The sequence below is a fragment of the Trichomonas vaginalis genome, chromosome IV (genome assembly GCF_026262505.1).
Source record: "Trichomonas vaginalis G3 chromosome IV, whole genome shotgun sequence".
Taxonomy (NCBI): domain Eukaryota; phylum Parabasalia; order Trichomonadida; family Trichomonadidae; genus Trichomonas; species Trichomonas vaginalis.
Genome location: NC_067206.1, coordinates 34593471 through 34614456, shown reverse-complemented (window position 1 = coordinate 34614456; position 20986 = coordinate 34593471). Strand labels below are relative to the sequence as shown.

The window sequence follows — 20986 nt, the reverse complement described above, 5'->3', positions numbered from 1 at the left end:
AATCCAAGACTTTATTAAGAAGAATGAGATTTGAGAAATTTTGTTATAAATCGAGGATTACACCAAGAATACTAATTAAATTGGAATGCTATGGTTGTTTTAATAATTTTGATCATTTGATTTTCTAATTTTTTATAAGTAGTCAGCAAAAAGTGGGCGGCCACATAAGCTCTCAAAAAATTGAAAGCGAAATGCTTGAAAAAATCTAATTCATTTTAAATAATGTCTGCTATTGGTATTGATCTTGGTACTACATACTCATGTGTAGGTGTATTCCGTCACAATCGTGTAGATATTCTTGCCAATGATATGGGTAACAGAACAACTCCATCATACGTTGCATTCACAGATGATGAAAGACTTGTAGGTGATGCTGCTAAGAACCAAGCTGCTATGAACCCACAAAATACAGTTTTCGATGCTAAGCGTATGATTGGCCGTAAATTCTCAGATCCAGTTGTTCAGAAAGATATGAAGCACTGGCCATTCAAAGTTGTTCGCGGCGAAGGCGATCGTCCAAAGATTGAAGTACAATTCAAGGGCGAAACAAAGCAGTTCTTTCCAGAAGAAATCTCAGCAATGGTCCTCGGCAAGATGAAAGAAACAGCTGAGAACATGCTTTCAGAAAAGATTACAGATGCTGTTGTTACAGTTCCAGCTTACTTCAACGATGGCCAACGTCAGGCTACAAAGGATGCTGGTGTCATCGCTGGCCTCAATGTCCTCCGTATCATCAACGAGCCAACAGCCGCTGCTATCGCTTTCGGTCTCAACGAGAAGTCCGACAAGGAACGCCACGTTCTCATCTTCGATCTCGGTGGTGGCACATTCGATGTTTCCCTTCTTGATATCGATGGTGGAATGTTCGAAGTTCGTGCTACAGCTGGTGATACACACCTTGGCGGTGAAGACTTCGATTCACGCCTTGTCGATTACTTCGCAGATCGTTTCCAGAAGAAGTTCAAGTGCGATCTCCGCGAATCACCACGTGCTTTGAGAACACTCAGAACAGCTTGCGAGCGTGCTAAGCGTACAATCTCTACAGCTGCTAACGCATCCATCCTTTGCGAGTCTCTCTACCAGGGCCACGATTTCCAGGATACAATTTCTCGTGCTATGTTCGAGAACTTGAACGATGAACTCTTCAGATCCACACTTGGCCCAGTTGCCCAGGTTCTCAAGGATGCAAAGATGTCAAAGTCCGATGTCACAGATATCGTTCTTGTCGGTGGCTCATCACGTATTCCACGTGTCCAGCAGCTCCTCCAGGAGTTCTTCAACGGCAAGCAGCCATGCCGTGGTGTCGACCCAGATGAGGCCGTCGCTTACGGTGCTGCAGTCCAGGCCGCCATCATCAAGGGCGATAACTCCGAGGCAGTCAAGGATATCTTACTTCTCGATGTCGCTCCACTTTCCCTTGGTATTGAGACAGCTGGCGAAATCATGACAGTTTTGATCCCACGTAACACAACAATTCCAGCCAAGAAGTCAAACATCTTCACAACATTCGCTGATAACCAGCCAGCAGTTACAATCAAGGTCTACGAAGGTGAGCGTACAAGAACACGCGACAACAACCTTCTCGGTACATTCGATCTCACAGGCATTCCACCAGCACCACGTGGTGTTCCACAGATCGAAGTTACATTCGATGTCAACGCTGATGGTATCATGAACGTTTCTGCTCAGGATAAGTCCACAGGTAACGTCAAGAAGATCACAATCAAGAACGACAAGGGCCGTCTTTCTCAGGCAGATATCGACCGCATGGTTTCTGATGCTGAGAAGTACAAGGCTCAGGATGAAGAAGCCAAGAAGAAGATCGAAGCTAAGAACGGTCTCGAAGGCTACTGCTTCGGTGTTCGTAACTCTGTCAACGGCGAACTCGGCTCAAAGATTGCTCAGGCTGATAAGGATGCCATCCTCAAGATTGTCAATGACACACTCGCTTGGATCGAATCCAACCAGGACGCTTCAACAACTGACTACGAAGCAAAGCAGAAGGAAGTCGAAGGCCAGTTGATGCCACTCATGCAGAAGGCCTACCAGTCTGCTGCTGGTGGTGCCGGCGGAGTGCCAGGTGGTGTTGACCCATCTATGTTCCAGAACATGGGTGGCGCTGGTGGTGCTACTCCAGGTGCAGGCGCTGCTCATCCATCCTCTGGCTCTGGCCCACGTGTTGAAGAAGTTGATTAAGACTAATATTTAATGTGTAATAAATTTCTTTCTTTTTATTTTAAATTTTTATATTTTTTTAAGGATATTGTCCTGCAAAATGCTTTGAAAGGTCCGGATTCTAGTTGTTCTCATTCAGCAATATCATCCCATGTTGAATCTCTCGCTTTAATCAAATGAATAACTACATCATATATGTCTTTATTTTTAGTTGCCATTGTTCTAACATGTACCATAACCCTGGTTAAAAAAAGCACGTAATGTTACATAAACAGAGTGCACTTTTGATAGAATTCTAATCTATGAGTATTATTAATCATTATTATTAAACCCATGATTGCTTTGCTTAATGTACTTTTTACATTTAAAGTATCAAACTTATTTGATACGGAAATGATATTTGATGTTCAATTTGCATGCCTTTAAATATCAAGACACTAAAATCATATAACACATCCAGTTAAATTTTCGTGTGAAATGCATTAGATTAATGAAAAATCATATTTTTATTGCAATGCCAATTCATATTGAAACTTCCAATCATTCTAGATGATTCATATGAGGTGCTGTATCAGCAGAAATGAACAGAAATCTGGCTATGGAGTTAAGCAATGTATACCTTTTAGATCAAAATTTCTCTAATTTTTTTTTATTCTTATTTTCTCAATGAGATATCTTCCTCATGTTAGCAAATTACAGTTATTCTTTGGACAATTACTGAAATATGATTCATCCAAAACTTTATTTTTGGCGGTTTTGTAAAGTTCATTCCGAACCGATGACAATGATGAACACCACGAAATTCGTCCCTTTCCCGGACGCATTTAATATAGATTTCGTCCTTGAGGGAACAAAAATCGCTGCGGAAACTCTCGACCTCTATGAAAAGCCAACTGATAAACTTGGCACAAACTGCATCGAATATCCTATCACACAAAAGGTTATCATCCTTGGTATCGTTAAGAGAACAATCCACTTAGATTTCTACAGGAAGCGTCTCAGCATCCGTGGCAATTTTGAAGGCTCTGTCTTTGAAATCCGCGGCAATTTAATTAAGAACTTCGAAATTGATGAGAAGGATAAATTCTTAGTCCGTATTTCATTTACTACAAGTCAGTCTCCACAAGAGTTCTGGATGGAAACTGCCGAAAATATTAAGAGCCTCTTCGACGCACTCACCGAGTTCGTTGATTGCTGCTCTCGTAAGAAATAAATTAGTTGACGTAATTTGTTAAAACTACGTTCTATTATATATAATTTTTTTTTAATTAACTAAACAAATCGAAATTAATAAAAATGCCCTCAAAAACCCATTGCATATGAATCAAATACGGTTAATAGACCGTATTCATTATTCAAATATTCAATTTTCCATTTTAATTGAACGAAATGCATGCATCAAATGGCAGAAAACCCATTAGGTATGCATTAAATACTGTTAGCCAATAGTATTCTTTATTCATTTTTAAATTTGTGAATTCTCAAACATCAGAAATTTAAACATATCACTGGAATTGATGATATACTGTAGTTGTGCATTATATTATAGTAATATAACTCCTTACATTCTGTGTGCAAATCAAATCATATGAGGGACTAATAGTTCAATCAGTTCTTGAATGTCACTTTTTAATCATCATTTTTAGATTGATTGTAAGAATGAATTGAATTACTCGAATAATTCGTATGTGTTGCATAATAACATTAGGAAGAAATTTGGATATGAGTACTTTAATGGTGATAGTGGGAAACTTTGGCTAAAAGTATTTCATCATAAAACAAAGTTTTGCTATTTTGACATTAAAGGAGAAGCAAATTACTCTTTAAATAAGAATTACTATTCTATTCTTCGCGAAGTTAACGACAAGTTTTTAATCTCTAAAAATTCACAAAAATATTATTCATTTCTACTAGAATATCCACAAATTCCAGAATACATCGAATTCACTCAAAATGAGTTATTCACCACGACAAATCCTAAACTGAATGGATTCAAAATTATTTCCAACAATAGTTATTTTGAATTATTTGGTGGATTGCACACAATAACTTCTGAATATAATTTTACATCACTCATTGTTGGAGATGATAATGGAATAAATTGGAATTATCCAATTGGAACAATTAGTCAGCAGTACTTCCCATATTTTCCTACTCCTCTTAAAAATATCCAAGTTGCTGATCTTTGGATTGAGATACCCAATTTAAGTTTGATTCCGACATTTAATTATCTTGATGAGCAATGCATTGTGTCAAATATATGCAATACGCTTTATCTTAAATGGATTTATATTACGTTTTCTTTGTTTCAAGGGTAAAGCCTGAATGATAATGTAAACTTCAGAATTTAAAACCTTATTTAGAAATGAACTTAATTTCTCTTTAGTCCAATATGTGGGGTTTTAAAGCCCAATTGCATTCATTCTCAATTTTGAGAGAACCCTCAATTTATGGGAATGATCTTTTTTATTTCCGAATTTAAAAATGTATATAGGAATTTACCTATAGTAATATATACCAATATGAAGTTATGTATATAATACGAAGTTATGTACATGATATGAACAAATCTATCTATGTAAAATAGGATTTTTAAAAAATTAATTTTTAATTTCATTCTTCAAAAAGAAAGAAAAACAAGAGGATGATGGGTAGATAATGGTTATCTCATATAAAATGTTTTGTTTTTTTAATTAAATAATAAAATTTTATTATTTTTATTCTCGATTTTACATATTAAGAATAAACTTTTATTGATAAATAGGATTACTTATAACGACCATCTGGGTATTTCTCTAATTTCTGGCAAGCAATCTCGAGCTTCTTCTTGAGTTCTTCGACCTGTTTCTGATCGAACAAACGCGGCTGGGAGTATTTATTAACTAATCTGCTGTTCTCCATTCTTGACTCGATCTTTAAGATTGTTGCTCCGGTCTGATTCAATTTAATAACAAGGCGCTTGAAATCAAGACCTGTAAGACCAACTTCTGTCTCTGCATCTGCAAGATCAACGTATTCCTTATCCTGGACAAGCTTAATAATGGTAAGCATACGAATATTAATATACATCTGTTGTAAGTTAAGGCTATTGTCATCAATGAAGTCTGGATATCTGGATAAGAACTCTTCGAACTCAATAACGCCTAAATTAACGAAAACTTCTAATACTTCCTTGAATTCTTGTGGAAGAGAAGCGTAAAGACGATCTGTTTCTTTAAGAATTTCGAAATCGAAAAGATCAGTTCCGTTTAATGCGGAGATAACTGCTGTCTTTGCGATATGTGAAAGTTGTGTGACATCTTTAACGAGTTCCTTGACTTTTGGAATGTTAAAGATGGTGCAAAGAACGCCAATAGATGTATGATCGTATGAAAGAACTCTATCGAAAAAGCTGATGATTGTTTCAACGAAAGTATCTCTGTTGTGCTTAATATCAACAGCGTCAACGATGTAACGCTTCATGATACTGATGATCCACTTAAGGAATGATGGATCGTCTGTAAGCTTAAACTCGAACGACATTTGAATTAAAAGACGAAGAGCGTATGTTTGAGCAACTGGATGTGAGTTGAGAGATGCAAGAACGTATGAAACACACATGGCTGGAAGTTTTGGATTAATATTTTCTTTGAGTTCTTGTAATTGTCCAATAATATCTTGAACTAAAGAAGACATTTCAGCTTCTTTTACATTAACAGCACTGTAAAGTGAATCAAGTGATTGCCATGAAGAGCAGAACCATTGGTAGAATTCATTTGCAGGGGCAGCTTTTGCAAATGGAACAATGTAAAAGAGAATGCCTTCTGTAACACTATTTTTTTCATTTTTAATTCCTGTTTTTTCGGCAGCTGTCTTTAAGCACGCTTCAACTTGTTTAACACCGTCGTTGGACATGATTTCTATTTTTGGAGCTATTGGTCGTCAAACCGCAAAATTTCAGTCTTCTGGTTTTTAGTTTTAACCATGAATATTGATCATATATCTTATGCAAAAAAACTATGTTTATGTCTCTAAGCAAAATTGAAATCATTCTTGAGTTACACCAAGGATTTTATTGCTCATATTTCTAATATATTCATAATATGGGTAGGACTATATATGCAAATGATTATTGCATGATTTATTGCAAATTGTGAATCGAAATTCTGAAAATAGTTCACCCCTGGCCTTGAAATGTTAATATTTTGTATTTTTATTTGAAGAAAATGATAATTATGCAACAACTTTATATGTTCTATTTTTCACACTTCATATTTTTCATTCCTCTTTATTTCAGACTTTATGGAATCACCTTCAACTGATATTCGAAAATTTGTTGTTAATGCAAGTGCTTACAACCAGAGACGTGATACTATTGGTCTGAAAAAGGAATTAGAGGCTTTAATACCTGAAAAAGAATATTGGACAATATTTAGAGCTTTTTTAAATGGTCACTGTGATAGAAGAATATATAATGATGTAATGGAAAGACATTTAACTACACCAAAAGCCAGAAAACTACATAATGATTTTATCAAAGCGATTTACTATAATGCGAACTTCACAATGCTGCCACCTCCAGGTTTTACAATACATAAAAGAGAAAAACTATATTCTATTCCTACAGATTCAGTGAAATTAGAACCTACGAAAAGTCGACATTTCTCATCATATAGAGCATCTGATCTTAGGTGCATCCCTTCAATTGATCAACTCAAAAAACGTTTGGAAAATGTCTGTTCGGATTTAACCATTCCAAATGAAACAATTCGAGTTATTAAGTTTGAATTAGCAAGATATATCACAAACATTCTTCGAGAATGCTTAACAGTAGTGGAAAAACCTGAATCAGCTCAGCGTTTACTCGTAATAGAACCAAAACATATAAAACTCGTACTTACAGAAAATCCTGCAATGATGCAAATGCTGTCTTATGATTTGTTATCGAGATTCAGCGAGTATCTTTAATTACTTTGTTTATTTCAAATTTCGAATTGATATATCTTCTTTTAGATATAGACTAATTCATTATCGTATATATTGTTTGATATAAATTTGTAAATTATTCATTAATACATGCTAATTTAAAGATTTTTTCAATAATTCTAGATATTTTTGTTGTAGATCTTATATTTCATTGCCTTATTGGGTTAGGCTGTATGTTAACTCATTTCTATCTAAAATTAGAACATAATGAGTAAAAGTATACGAGTTCTTGCTTCAGCCAATGCAATGAAAGGAAGTCTTTCAGCAAAAGAAGCGTCAAATATGATGGCATCTGGAGCACAAAAAGCAATCAGTAAGTTTTCGGAGCAATTCGGTCAAAAATTTAATGGTGAATTTTTAATCAAGCCTATAGCCGATGGTGGCGACGATACAGTCGATGTAATTGCTGATAGTTTCTACATTAATACTATTAAAGGCCCTCTATTAGACCCTGTTGAAGCAAGATGGGGTTCATTAGGTGATACAGCTGTAATTGAAATGGCTAAAGCCTCAGGCATTGCATTATTACCAGAAGACAAATTAGATCCATTTACTACAACTACATTTGGCACTGGTCAGTTGATTTTGGCTGCTATCGAAAAAGGATTCAAGAAGATTCTTCTTACAATAGGAGGATCCGCAACCGTTGATGGTGGAATTGGCGCCTTAGCTGCTATGGGCGCCCAGTTTTATGACAAAGAAGATAAGATTATCGAGCCTTATGGAAACTCTGCATTAGGAAAAGTAGCTAGAATAGATTTTTCAGCGTTTGAAAAGTTCAAAGATGTACAATTCAGCATTGCTTGTGATGTTGATAATATTTTATTAGGTGATAAAGGATCTGCTGCTATATTTGGACCACAAAAACTTCGCCCATCAATAAGAAACGATAGAGAAGCTAAAATGAAAGCAGTTTCTCAAATGAATGCAAACTTAGAGAATTTTGCAAATATTATTCAGAAAACAACAAATAAAGACATTAGAATGGTAAAGGGTATTGGGGCTGCTGGTGGCTTATCTATTGGATTCGTAGCTGTTTTTGATGCTCTTCTTCGTCCTGGATCAGAATTTATTTTAGACATGCTTGGAATAACAGATGAATTGCATCCTGATATAGTCATAACATCAGAAGGTAAATGCGATGTTAGTACTTTGAATAATAAGGCTCCTTATGCTTTAATTAGAAGATTTTCTAATTCTTATTCAATTGTCCTTACAGGAGCAATTGAAAGCGAGGAAGTAGAACAAAAACTAAATGACGCCGGAGCTTCTATTGTTATGACCATTGAAGATGGAGCAATTTCACTTTCTGATTCAATGAAACGCTGTGGTGAGCTTATGGAGAGGGCTTCCTATAGAGCTGTTTATTCTTATCTTAGAGCACACTTTAAATAAAATTTTAAAAATTTGTTTCATTTTTCTATGTATTTTTGCTTGAATAATCCAATATTTTACTTTGATTCTTGCATAGTTTAGCCCTAGATATCTTGTAATTTTCATGTCTGTCCAAACATCAAATCAGATTTAGACAATCCAGCTAAAATTTCCGCTTAATATAAATAATATATTGCATTTTCATGAATTATCCATAAATACTCATAAAAAATTTTTTTGAAAAAAAGTTGACGTTTATAAAATAGGGGAGATGGCTGAATTTCCGAATAATACTGGTCTCCACCTAAATATTAAAGGTAGTGATATTATTAGAAAAGGTACCACATCAACATTATCTGCTCGTCGCGATAAAAAAGCTTTATTTGATCCATCAACAATAGAAGAGAATGCTAACTCTTATAATATGGATCCATTAAAAGATGAGGAACCTCAAGCAATATTATCTGCTCGATCACCAAGTTTATTAGCAATTAAGAATAAAATAACGCAACGTGCAAAAACAACATGTACGACATCGCGCGGAGAACACAAGGAAGTTGAAATATATACACCTAGAAGAGCACCTTCTATGTTAACAAAGGAATCTCCTAGGCCGAAAACTACGTTACAAGATCGAACTTTAGCTTTCACAAGGAAAATTTCGAAAGACACTGAAACAGAAAAGATTGCACTCGAATTTGATGATGATCCAATTGCTTATTTCTCAAAAAGAAAAGATGGCAGAGGACATCGCTTTATTTACCTCAATTATGCCGATGATAAATCAGATCCTTACTTCAATCCTTACAAACTTGTCAAAGTTCCATTTGCAGAAATCAAATCTGAATATTTTACTATGTCAGCACAAGGAGTCACGCATTTACATCCAGATGGCACAACAGAATGTGTTCAAATTGATAAATGGGCAACTGAACAATCTGTTTACGAATCAGCAAAGCGTCTTAAATTCTTTGCTCAATATTTCTTTTGGAAACCATTTAAAAATTGGAAAAACTTTGTTAGACGTCAAAGATTTCTTGATACCAAAAACGTTATTGTCGAACATAAGTATTTCAGCTATCCTGGATTCTTTAATACAAAAATGAATATAATTAATTTATATATCGACGAAAAACTCAAATTAACTGTACCAGAACTTGTCGAAAAATACATATTTTCATTTAACCCACAACAAAGATACGAATTATCAGCTTTCACGCAAGCAACTGCGAAAAATATTCTTGCATTTGAATCTGCATACAACGAATACATAGAAAATGTCGAACATTTAATGCTTGTTCTTGATTCGAAGATAAGAGATCCAAAAGTAGTTCAAGTTAAGGATACGGACTTTCCAGAAATTAAATTAAGAAATCCAAACCTCAAAAAACTCAAATTACTCGAAGAAAGAAAGGCAAAACGCCGTTTAGAATTAACAAATATGGTTAATAGTCAAATTATCCAATTTGGTTATTTTATTCGTGATGTTGATAATATGTTGATTGAAACTTTAGCTACAGCAGCCAATGAATCATGGGAACATGCAAAGCAGAATGTTTTACAACCATTATCTTCTATATTTAACATAGAAGTTTCTTTTGGATCAAATGGCCAAGTTGTTTTGACGCCAAATCTTGAAGATCTTATTGCAGAAATCAAACATTCATTCTTACAAGCACGAACCTGTTTGGATGGTCTTCCTAGAATCATTGACAGACCATGTTTCAAACCTCATCTTCGCGAATCTCATCCAAACTTCCAACAATTAATGGATGAGAAGCCTTCATTAATCAAATACATGGATAGATATACATCAATCATTGATGCAGAAGATACAATTGTCAACGCTGTCTCTAATTCATATAAAGAATCTGTAAAAACATCCGTAGAATTTGAACAATTCTTCAATTTATTCCAACTTGGACAATCATGGACCATTGATAAATACATATCTTCTCGTAGCGGCAAACCTGCAGCATGGAAGCCAGGAGATGGAAAATCAAAAGATTGCAAAGCAGAAGATATCGATATTGATACTGAACCAATCATTGATATCAAATCTATCAGAGAACTTTTAGTTTCTTTGCAATCTAGTGAAAGAGCTCTTGCTGATTTCACTCCTCATACTTTAAAAGATATGATTTACATCGATTCAAAGCAACTCAGAAACTTTTTGAATCCAATTCCAAACACTTTGCAAAACAGAATTAAAGATTCATTGAATGAATTGTTATTAACTAAATCTGTTCGTGCAAAGATCGCTATCAACTATTACACAACACAGTTGAAGAACAAACCACAGAATTTGCCCCATTTCGTGAAATTCTGTGAAACACTGACAAAAACATCAGTTATTATTAAGAAACTCCAATTGGAAGCCGATTTCATTGACAATCTTATCATTCCTGTCAATGAATTAAACAAGATTTCCAATGCTACAGAGCTTGCACAGAATACAATTCCTCCTTTAATTTCTGCTTTTGCTGTAACAAATAAAGAAGCAAATGAAGCAAAAGCATCAATGTTAGAATTCTACATTGGAGAACTTAAGAAATTATGTGAAACAATTGATTTAAAGATTGCAAAGGCCAAAGAGAAAGTTGCAACAACGCCACGTAATCTTGCTGATGTAAGAGTTGAACAACAGAGAGAGAACGTTATGGCTATCAAAAAAGAAGTCAAATTACTCTTCCCTGATGTTAAAGAAGCTCTTCATTTCCAAGAAGTCCTTGGCAAAAATTATTCCGATTTCAAGACTCTCGATCAACTCGTAAATTACATCGATATGATCTTGAAGATGTACGATATCATTGGTGCATGGAAAGCAATGGAAAAGAATGTCTTCCATACTCCTTTCGAGCTCTTAAGAGCTGATGAATTCAAGAAAGACATTACAAAGATTAATGATGAAACAAAAGATATTTCTTCACAGATGACATTGATGCCAGGAATTTTGATAGAATTAGAACACGAAATATCAAAAGTCTATCCATATGTCGAAGAAATTATCTTATTGACTACATCTAATATGCAACCACGTCACTGGGAACAGTTATTCCAGACATCAGGTTCTTCAATTCCTTATAGAACTGATATACAATTGTATGAAATTGTTTTGTCAGGAATTCTCGCAAACCATAATCTCATTGAACAGATCACTAGCATTGCCTCGAATGAAAAGAATATCGAAGATACATTCAAGGCAATCGAAACTAAGTGGTCTCAGGTCTATCTGCCAACAGCTAACGGTCAAATGAAGGGAGAAGATGTTTTGATTATTGCAGATACATCAGAAATTGTGTCAGATCTTGAGAAAACAGTTAAAAAGCTTACAGAAATCAACAACTTGCAATTTGCTACAGGCGTCAGAGAGCAAGTTGTCAAGATGATTTCTACATTACAGAATGCTGCTTTAGTGCTTGAAGAATGGCAGAAGTTCCAAATGAATTGGATTTTGCTTTCTACTTTGTTAAACACAGAAGAAGGAAAAACAAATTTGGCACCTCAAGTTTCAAAGTTTGGACAAGTTAGAAGACGTTGGATTTCTATTGTTAAGCATTCCTACAAAGATCTTACATTATTAAATGTCTGTTCTTATCCTGCTTTGTTAGAATCAATGCGTGAAAACAAAGAAACATTGGAATCAATCATTGAAACACTTGGCAAATTCATTGATTCTAAGAGAGAATCATCTCCAAGATTGTTTGCACTTGGAAACAGCGATATTTTGTCATTGCTCACTTATTCAGGTGTTGAAACATTACAAAGATTTGTTCCTCGTTTGTTCATGAAAGTCAGAGCATTAGATGTAAGTGATGATCAAAACATTAGCCAATCAATGAGAAGAATCAAAGTTGCTGGTTTCATTGGCAATTCAGGTGATGTCTTTTCATTGGAGAAACCTGTTATTATTACAGGACCTCTTGAAAATTGGTTGAAACAGTTGATAGATGCATCTCATGAATCATTACTTAAAACGATCAAATCTATTTTGTTCAAATCAGCAACAATGCAAATTACTGATTGGATTTTGAATGTTCCTGTTTATGTAGCTTATATTGTTTTCTGTGTTGAATTTACTCGTGAAGTTGAAGAATGCTTCAATGCTTATGAATCTAATATTAGATCATTCTCAACTTATGAATCGAGATTGAAGAATAGATACAACTCTTTGATCACTTTGTTAGATACTCCTATTACTCCTAAAGAAGCTCACAAGATCTCAACAATATTAACAATAATAATGAACCATATTGATATCATTCATCAATTTACTGATGGTTTGCAATCGAAATGGATTTGGCAACAGATTCCTAAACTTAATTTCATTGAATCCCAAAACAAATGCACAATTTCTTATGAAGACAAAGTTGAATCATTTGGATTTGAGATTTGGGGAGATGTAAGACCATTCATTTTGACACCACAAAGCCAAAAGATGTCAATTTCTTTGATGCAATCGAACTTCCCAACAATTGTTGGTTCACCAGGAACAGGAAGAAGATCATTGATCAAGTACATGGCTTCACATTTCGGACGATACATTCATTCAATTCCTGCTTTACCATCAATGAATGGAGAAATCATTTCTCAAATCATTAAATGTGTTGCAACTTCCGGTTCATGGGTTATTTTCAATGACATTAACAAGATCAAGAAAGAAGCTTTGTCAAATCTTTCAGATTTATGTGGTTTGTTCCATGATGGACAACAAAATGGTCAAATGATTATCAATGATGAAACATTTAATTTCGTTCCAAGTTCCAAAGTTTTCTTCACATCTTCTGTTCCACTTTCAAAGTCAACCACTATTCCAGAGCAGCTTAAATCAATCTTGAAATCAATTGCTTTATCAACACCAGAGAAGAGAATTTTGATTGAAATGCAATTGGCTGCAAACGGATTCAAATCTTCCAAGCAACTTTCAATCAAGATCAATTCAACAGTTACATCAATTGTTGATACATTTGGATGGGTTCTCAGATCGAACACCATGCTTAATCACATTTTCTGCATCATAAACAGGATGAAGAAATATATCAGAGATTCTAAATTCCCACAGTCCAAATGCCCATATACACAAGCAAATGAAATTGAAGAATTCATTGCTTCGAGAGCTATTTATCATCATTTTGTTTCATTGATTGATGAATATCAAATTGATTCATTAGTTCAAACAATTTTCATCACATTCCCATTGAGTGAAAACACAGAAACAATGAAGTCTCGTCTTGAATCGAATTATTACTTCGATTCTGATTCAATCATTGATTTAATTGCAACACAATTAACATCAATGACAAGCAATTTGTCCAATGGAAAGTATCTTACAAATCAAGCTCTTAATTTGTTCGCACAATTACAATCAAGAAGAATTATTATCATCCATGGCGAACCAGGTTCAGGAAAGACAAATGTTTTGAACTTGTTGAAAGAAGCAATTGACCAAACAATTTCGATTTATGCTGATAAACCAAAGCCTCCAAAGATCACTCCTTTGCATATCACTCGTTTATTCCATCATTCGAAAGATATGAAAGGAATCTTTGGCGATTGGCAACATAGAGATGCCGAAAATGTTACTGTTTGGAATATTGGACAAGCTGATGTTCTTCTTGAAAGTATGATGTCTATTGAGAAGAAACTTCACAAGATTTTAGTTTTCGATGGACCATTGAACTTAGATGCATTGGAGTTTTTAGTTGGAATTGCTGCTGATGAACAATCAGTTGTTAATTCAATGAATGTTGTTGATTTCAAGATGAAAGGAAAACTTACTTTGGTTATCGAGACTGATACAGTTAAGAATTTAATTCCTTCTCAAAGTGGAATGTGTGGATTCCTTCATATGCGTGGTGTACAAGATAACTGGCTTGAAACATCTGAAATCAGAGACTGCCCAGCAATTATTTCTCGTGTTTTCCCAGCAAATCTTTCTCCAAGTATTTTCTCAATTTTCGAAGAAATTTTGCCTCCAACTGTCAAATACATTTATCACACTCCAAACATATTATGCAACTATGAAGAATACAGAAAGATATCAGGTGCAAACTCTGTTCTTTCCGACTTCCTTACTACAACAGCTGTTAAGTTATTTGATGCTTTGATTCAAACAGGAGGAGTAACAATTGATGATGACGAAAACATCAGAAAAGGAGCTGTTGCAGCAACATTCCATGCTTTCCAAGGAATTCTTGATGAAAATCAAGCAACACAATTCGATCTTTGGTTAAGATCATCATTCAAAATCACAGGAATTCCCGAGTTTAACAATGATGAATCAATCCCACATTGTTTCTCCATTTCTTTCCCTAATGCATCATTAATGACTCATGTTTTAACGAATAATGAATTTAATTTGATCAAATTAGATGCAATGAATGAAATGGTATTAGAAAGAGAAGATTTAATCCCAACAACAATGAGAGAATTATCTGTTGCAACACCAGAAATAATTGTTTCAAGTTACACATTGGAATTGGCTTTGAAGAGAAAGATTCCAACAATTATTTTAGGAGGAAGTGGAAAGGACACATTCGTTAACCACTTCTTTAAGAACAGAAAAGAATATTTGGCATTGCATATCTATGTTTCTCCTCAATACTCTATTGACTCCATTGTCGGTTTGATTGATTTATGCACAGATTTGACTAAGAAATTCTCTGATTCACAACAAGGATTTATTTTGGTATTCCATAATGTTGAAAAGGCTTGTGAACAAGTTTTAGAGTTCATCAGAATGATTGTTGCAACCAAGACTTTGCTTACGAACTCCCAATCATATATCAAAGGTTTCGAGAACATCAAACTTAGAAGATTTAATGTTGTTTGCACTACTTCTTCTTACAGTGATCTCTCAGCTCGTTTCATCTCTCGTTTCTTACCAATAAGACTCAACACAATGTCTACAGCATCAGTCAGATTTGTTGCTGAAAGATTACTCAAAGCAATGTCCGTTGAAAGCAAGTTATCAGAAGGAATTGCTGATGTTTTGGAACAGACAATGATGCAATTGTCAGATTTTCCAAGAAACATATCAAACATCATTTATTTCATCGATGGAATTGGCCAGATGAAAGAGAAATATGCAAAAGATGAAAAGATGATGATTGATGCACTGAGAATGTTTATTGCTGATATCAGAACATTCTTCTTTAATGAATACATCAGTCAATGGGATATTTTCACTCAAATATTCTTGACTAATTTCAAGGCATCACAATTGATAGAAGAATTCAAGGATGAGAAACAAATATTCATTCCAAACATCCAAAAACCAAAGGGAGAGAATCCATATATCAATGGAACATTCGAAACTTACGCAAATATCACAGAAGAACTTAATCTTTATCTCCAAGTTTACAACAAATCTCCTGTTGAAAAACTCGATATTCGCTTATATACAGCATTGCTTAAATGTTGGTCATCATTTAGAAGAACTCTTCAGTTCCCTATTTCTTCAATTATCCTCAGAGGAAAAGAAGGAAGTGGAAGATTATCTTTGTCAAGATTCCTTGCGAATATGTTACAGTATGATTTCGTTAATATTGCAGATGATCCGTTCAATCCAATCACAATTCCTTATCTTTCTGCTTTATTAACTGATATCTGCATGAATTGCACATTGATGGAAAAGAAATGTGTTTTGTTCATCAGACACAAAGGAGATAAAATCTCTCAAGAATTGCAATTCATCATCAACTTCATGCAAGGTTTCTCTTTCTCGATGATTCTCAGCAAGCAACAACAAGAAGACATCTACATGAAATTCACAGGAAGAACATTAACTAAGCCTGAACAATATGTACAAGCATACAACAAACTTAGGCAAGTTCTTTCTGAAAGCCTCCACATTATCATTGCTGTTAATGATGGTGCTTGCAGTTTACCACTTAATTTACCAATAATTGACTTCAATTGCACAGGACACAGTGATTACGAAGAAATTGCTAAGACAGCTGTTACAAATGAACAGATGATGAATGTCTTTGGTGTCCACTCAAGAACATTGCCACGTATATTGACAACTTTGCATGAACAAGCATCAGAAATCATCAATTACAATCATAAGAACAAATTCTTTGATTTCATTGATACATTTTGCAAACAAGCAAATCAAGATTATATCAATTTGGTTGATAGATCTCGTAATCTTCTTGCAACAATCAATTTCTATAATGATCTCAAAGATGAATCAGTTCAAACTCTCAAAGATTACGAAAGAGTTAGTCCTGGTTTGCAAAGAGTTGCTGATGATGTCGATGCTTTGACAATAAGTTTCAACTCTAAGATGCAAAACATTGTTCAAAGAAGAAAAGAAATAGAAAAAGAAGAAGGAGATATGTTGAGAGAAATTCATTCATTGGAAACATCATTGAACAGATTAAACGCAGATCAAAACGAATTGTTACCGAAACTTAATGGTTACAGGGATGCAGTTAAAAACTTGACTGATAATGATATCAAGACTCTTCGTTTGAACTTGATTGAACCTCAAACAGAACTTAAATTGTTGTTAGAAGTTTTGTGCGCGTTCATGGAATTGCCAATTTCATTTGAACCTCATGGAAGAGATCTTCTTAATGATTCCAGATTCGTGTCAAATATTATCAGTAGAATTGACCACAATAACGTTGATAAAGCAATTAAAGATGCAGTGGAGCCATACTTCCAACGCCCTGATTTCAGTGAAAAAGTCATGGATAATGCTGCTCCTTCAATGAAGACAATTTATTTGTGGTTGAAAGCTGTCATTGAATATTCAAATAACCTTGAAGAAATAACTAATTTGAAAGTTAAGTTGTCTAACAATCAAATGGAGTTTGATGAAAAGAAGAAATCTCATGCAGAAGAGAATGATAGAATGTCATCAATGGAGAAGCAGTTAGAAGAAGAGAAGATGGCACTAAGATCATCTCTTCAATCCAAAGAACAAATGGAAATCAAATTCGAAAACATCAAAAATCGTCAAGAAGCAATCAATGCAATTCTCTCTGATATGGATGAATTCCTCATGAAATGGGCACAAGAAAGCAATGAAATCACCACACAAAGAGAGTTGATCATTGGTACTGCTTTGTTGATGTCTTATTATGTTAACTATGGTTCAATGGTTTCTGATGAAACAAGAAGAAAATTAATTGATGTTGTTGTTAAAGAAATCAGAGATTCTGGATTGGTTCTTCCGAATGAAACTCCAATGACAACAATCAATGATAAATTGTTGTTCGATAGTACAAATGAAGAAGATATCTTCAATCCAGCAGAAAATGTCATTTATGATGCATCATTTGATGTTTACATGACTAAGTTTGTGATTAGAGCTCCATTGATATTAGATACAGATGGCTTCGCATTGCTTTACTTCACGAAGATGTACAAGACAAAGAATTATGTCATTTGCTCATGTTTGAATGATAATTTCGAACGAGAAGTTTTGCAATCAATCAAAGATGGATCAACACTAATTGTTACTGACTTTGATAAGATGCATCCATTAGTTAATCAGTTGTTAACAATGGTAAGGATCGGTCCAGAAAACATTGTATCAAAGAATGTAAAGATTGCAAATAAGACTGTTTCATTAAATCATTCATTCAGATTGATATTGATAACAAATCACAGAACAATAAAAGATATTCCTCCTCAAATTTTGTCAAGAGTTTCTCCAATCAATATGTCTTCTTCAAGTCTCAAAGCTTGCAGAACAATCATATTCAACGAAGTCATTAATGGATATGTTCCAGACATATTGTCATCAGTTCTTGCAGATAGAAGGAATAAAATCGAGAGTTCTGTCAACTACAAAGTCAAAGAAAGAGACACAATTCTCACTGTTGTCGATGCAGTCAATAAACAAGATGAAAAGAAAGAATACGACTGCATCGAAGATAAATCATTCCTTGCTGATATTGTCAGATCAAAGAATGCTTTGTTTGAAGCAAGAAGACAACTTGAGGATTCAACAAGTGCAATGTCCAAACAAAAGATCGATATCGAAGTATTCGAATCAGTTGCAGATCGTCTTACTGTTGTTTGGGAATCTCTTTCTGTTTATGCACCAATGATCAACGAAAATTACAGATTTTCATTCCAAAACTACATTGGAATTGTCGTGAAATCTCTTAATTTACCAGGTTTCGGACAAATCACACTTAAACCAGAACAAGCAGAACAACTTGCTCAAACATTGATGCAACAAGTTCTCTTAAACATTTTGCCAGGAGTTTCTTATAGAGATACGATGGCGATTTTGTTCATTATTTCCTCATTGAAACAAATTGGCGATGGAAGACTCAAGCAAGTTGATTTCGAAGCAATAATTAGACATCTTTCTGATCAAAAAGATGCTGTATTTGATTTCAAGACTGTTGATTTAACTCTTGGAGAACCATTTGATCATCTCAAGTTCACAAACATCACGAATTTCTTCAACTACATTCAAAAAGCAATTAATTTGAATGTTGGAAGTGATTACTTACAATTTATGAAACCATTTGAAGTTGACAACATTATTTCTCCTGCTGCTTCTGTTCCTTCATTAATCTTGTACACAACAATGTCTCCTTATTCATTGATCAGATCATTTATTTCAAACAGAACAAGAGGAGACAATTTCATCACGATTTCATTAGTTGGAGATTCAGCAACAATGAATAATAACAAGAAGATAATTGATAATGCAATGAAGAAAGGTCTTAGAGTTTTGTTGAATGTTTGTAACTCAGATGAATGTGTTCTAGAGTTATTAAATACAGTAACAACAGCAATTACTACAACATCAATCCATACTAACTTTAGATTGATTGTTTGTGCACCAGAAACAGCTAAATCTCTTCCAAATATCTTATTGACATCAAGTGTTAGATTGTTCTACAACTACAGTCCATCAATAAGAGATCCGATGATGCAGTTGTTCAATCAATTGCAAGGTATCATTAGAACGGCTACTAATGGTGTTGCAGCAAAGAAGATTGCTTATGCAGCATCTCTTGCAGCTGCAATATTGAGCTTCAGAAGATTTATTGAACCAATTGGCTTGGATCATTCCATTGATGTTCCTTTCGAAGAATTGACTGCTTCCATAACAAGAATCATTACTTTGTTGGATAATTCGCAACAAAAGGAAATCCCTATCAGAGCAGTAAGAGATTATCTCCAAGATATTGTTCTTGGAGGCTCCGCTTTCGATGTTTTCGACAGAAGAAAGATAAGAGCTTTAGTTTACACAATTTTCTCCGGAGATTTCTTCAAAGAAGGATTTTCATTCGTTGCCGATTCCGCTGATAAAGATAAATACGACATTCCTCATGGAGCAACACTTCCAATGTATACAGCTGCTGTTGCTAAACTTCCTATCTTCCCATCAACAGATTGCCTCAATGTAAACAGCACTGGATGGAATCCTATTAGGAACTGGACACTTTCAAGATGGTTAGTTTCGTCGTTAGAAAAAGTTGTTGCAAAGCAATTACCAAGACAAATTGATAGCGGTGAATACATGATCAGATTGAAGTCATACATGGTTTCTATTCCAGAAAGAATTGGTACAGGAAGTTTGGCCAAATTTGTGTCTCCAACTGGAGTAATAATTCGTGGCGAAATCAATGACCTGAACTCAATAATTGATTCATTGAGATGCAAATTCACTGAAGAACCATTCTCCAATGAAGTTTCCGAATTCCTCCATGGAACTGTTCCTGATTCATGGAGAAACATTTCAAGATTTGATTCGACAAAATCATCACAACATTTTATTTCACAAATTGGCGAAAGAAGAGAATTTTTGATGAACTATTTGCAAGACCAAACAATTTCTTACGTCAGTGTTAGATTGATATCCAACATCAGAGGTCTCTTACAAGCATTCTTAACTGAGCAGATCACAGCAAGAAATCTCAGTACAGACAATGTTGGATTAGAATTCAGTCCAATTGATAGAGAAGCAAAGACGAAACCACCTCAATCAATAGTCTTGAAAGACATTTCTTTGGTTGAAGGAAGATGGGCAGCAGAGCCACAAAAGGTATTTGTTGATAGAGATACTAAAGTTGCTGAAAAGTTCCTTAATCTCTGCGTAACTGTTAGTAAGCCATCAACAGAAAAAGTTTTAATGTGTCCTTTAGTCAGAACATTGAATATCTCAGGAATTTCAAGATCATCTGCAAACACTTACACAGATGGATGTCCAGATAACTTAATTTGGTACGTTCCACTCGCTTGCGATGCTCAACAACTTGTTCCAGTAGCAAACTCAACATGTTTAGTTTGTGTTTTACCAGAACAAATGGAATTGTAATTTTTTTATTTTTTATTTATTTATAAAATATTTATTGTTTGTTTAAATGACCTCATTTTTACTTATATTCAAATGAATAACTTGATCTGATGATACTTAAACTCTTAATATGCTTGACATTCTCATCGTTTTTAATTCGCCCAAATTGTAAATTGACTTTCTGATATTCTGTCT

The 20986-nt window shown here is 34.5% G+C and overlaps 6 protein-coding genes across 6 annotated transcripts; 5 read left to right on the top strand and 1 right to left on the bottom strand.

Annotated features, from left to right (window-relative positions):
- Positions 1 to 222: 222 nt before the first annotated feature.
- TVAGG3_0221200 (cytoplasmic heat shock protein 70) lies at positions 223 to 2238 on the top strand (the record flags this gene model as incomplete). The annotated part of the gene is made up of 1 exon (XM_001322718.2): positions 223 to 2196. The coding sequence occupies one exon, from the start codon at positions 223 to 225 to the stop codon at positions 2194 to 2196; it is 1974 nt and encodes a 657-aa protein (XP_001322753.1).
- Positions 2239 to 2944: 706 nt separating this feature from the next.
- Positions 2945 to 3724, top strand: TVAGG3_0221190 (uncharacterized protein; the record flags this gene model as incomplete). Its single annotated transcript, XM_001322719.2, has 1 exon — positions 2954 to 3388. One exon carries the CDS (start codon positions 2954 to 2956, stop codon positions 3386 to 3388), a length of 435 nt encoding a protein of 144 aa, XP_001322754.1.
- A 104-nt stretch (positions 3725 to 3828) lies between these two features.
- On the bottom strand, positions 3829 to 6083 carry TVAGG3_0221180 (eukaryotic translation initiation factor 3 subunit B family; the record flags this gene model as incomplete). Its single annotated transcript, XM_001322720.2, has 1 exon — positions 4942 to 6069. The coding sequence occupies one exon, from the start codon at positions 6067 to 6069 to the stop codon at positions 4942 to 4944; it is 1128 nt and encodes a 375-aa protein (XP_001322755.1).
- A 346-nt stretch (positions 6084 to 6429) lies between these two features.
- Positions 6430 to 7234, top strand: TVAGG3_0221170 (transcriptional adapter 1 family; the record flags this gene model as incomplete). Its single annotated transcript, XM_001322721.1, has 1 exon — positions 6457 to 7122. One exon carries the CDS (start codon positions 6457 to 6459, stop codon positions 7120 to 7122), a length of 666 nt encoding a protein of 221 aa, XP_001322756.1.
- A 113-nt stretch (positions 7235 to 7347) lies between these two features.
- On the top strand, positions 7348 to 8535 carry TVAGG3_0221160 (glycerate kinase family; the record flags this gene model as incomplete). Its single annotated transcript, XM_001322722.1, has 1 exon — positions 7348 to 8535. One exon carries the CDS (start codon positions 7348 to 7350, stop codon positions 8533 to 8535), a length of 1188 nt encoding a protein of 395 aa, XP_001322757.1.
- Positions 8536 to 8785: 250 nt separating this feature from the next.
- TVAGG3_0221150 (dynein heavy chain family protein family) lies at positions 8786 to 20812 on the top strand (the record flags this gene model as incomplete). Its single annotated transcript, XM_001322723.1, has 1 exon — positions 8786 to 20812. The coding sequence occupies one exon, from the start codon at positions 8786 to 8788 to the stop codon at positions 20810 to 20812; it is 12027 nt and encodes a 4008-aa protein (XP_001322758.1).
- Positions 20813 to 20986: the final 174 nt, after the last annotated feature.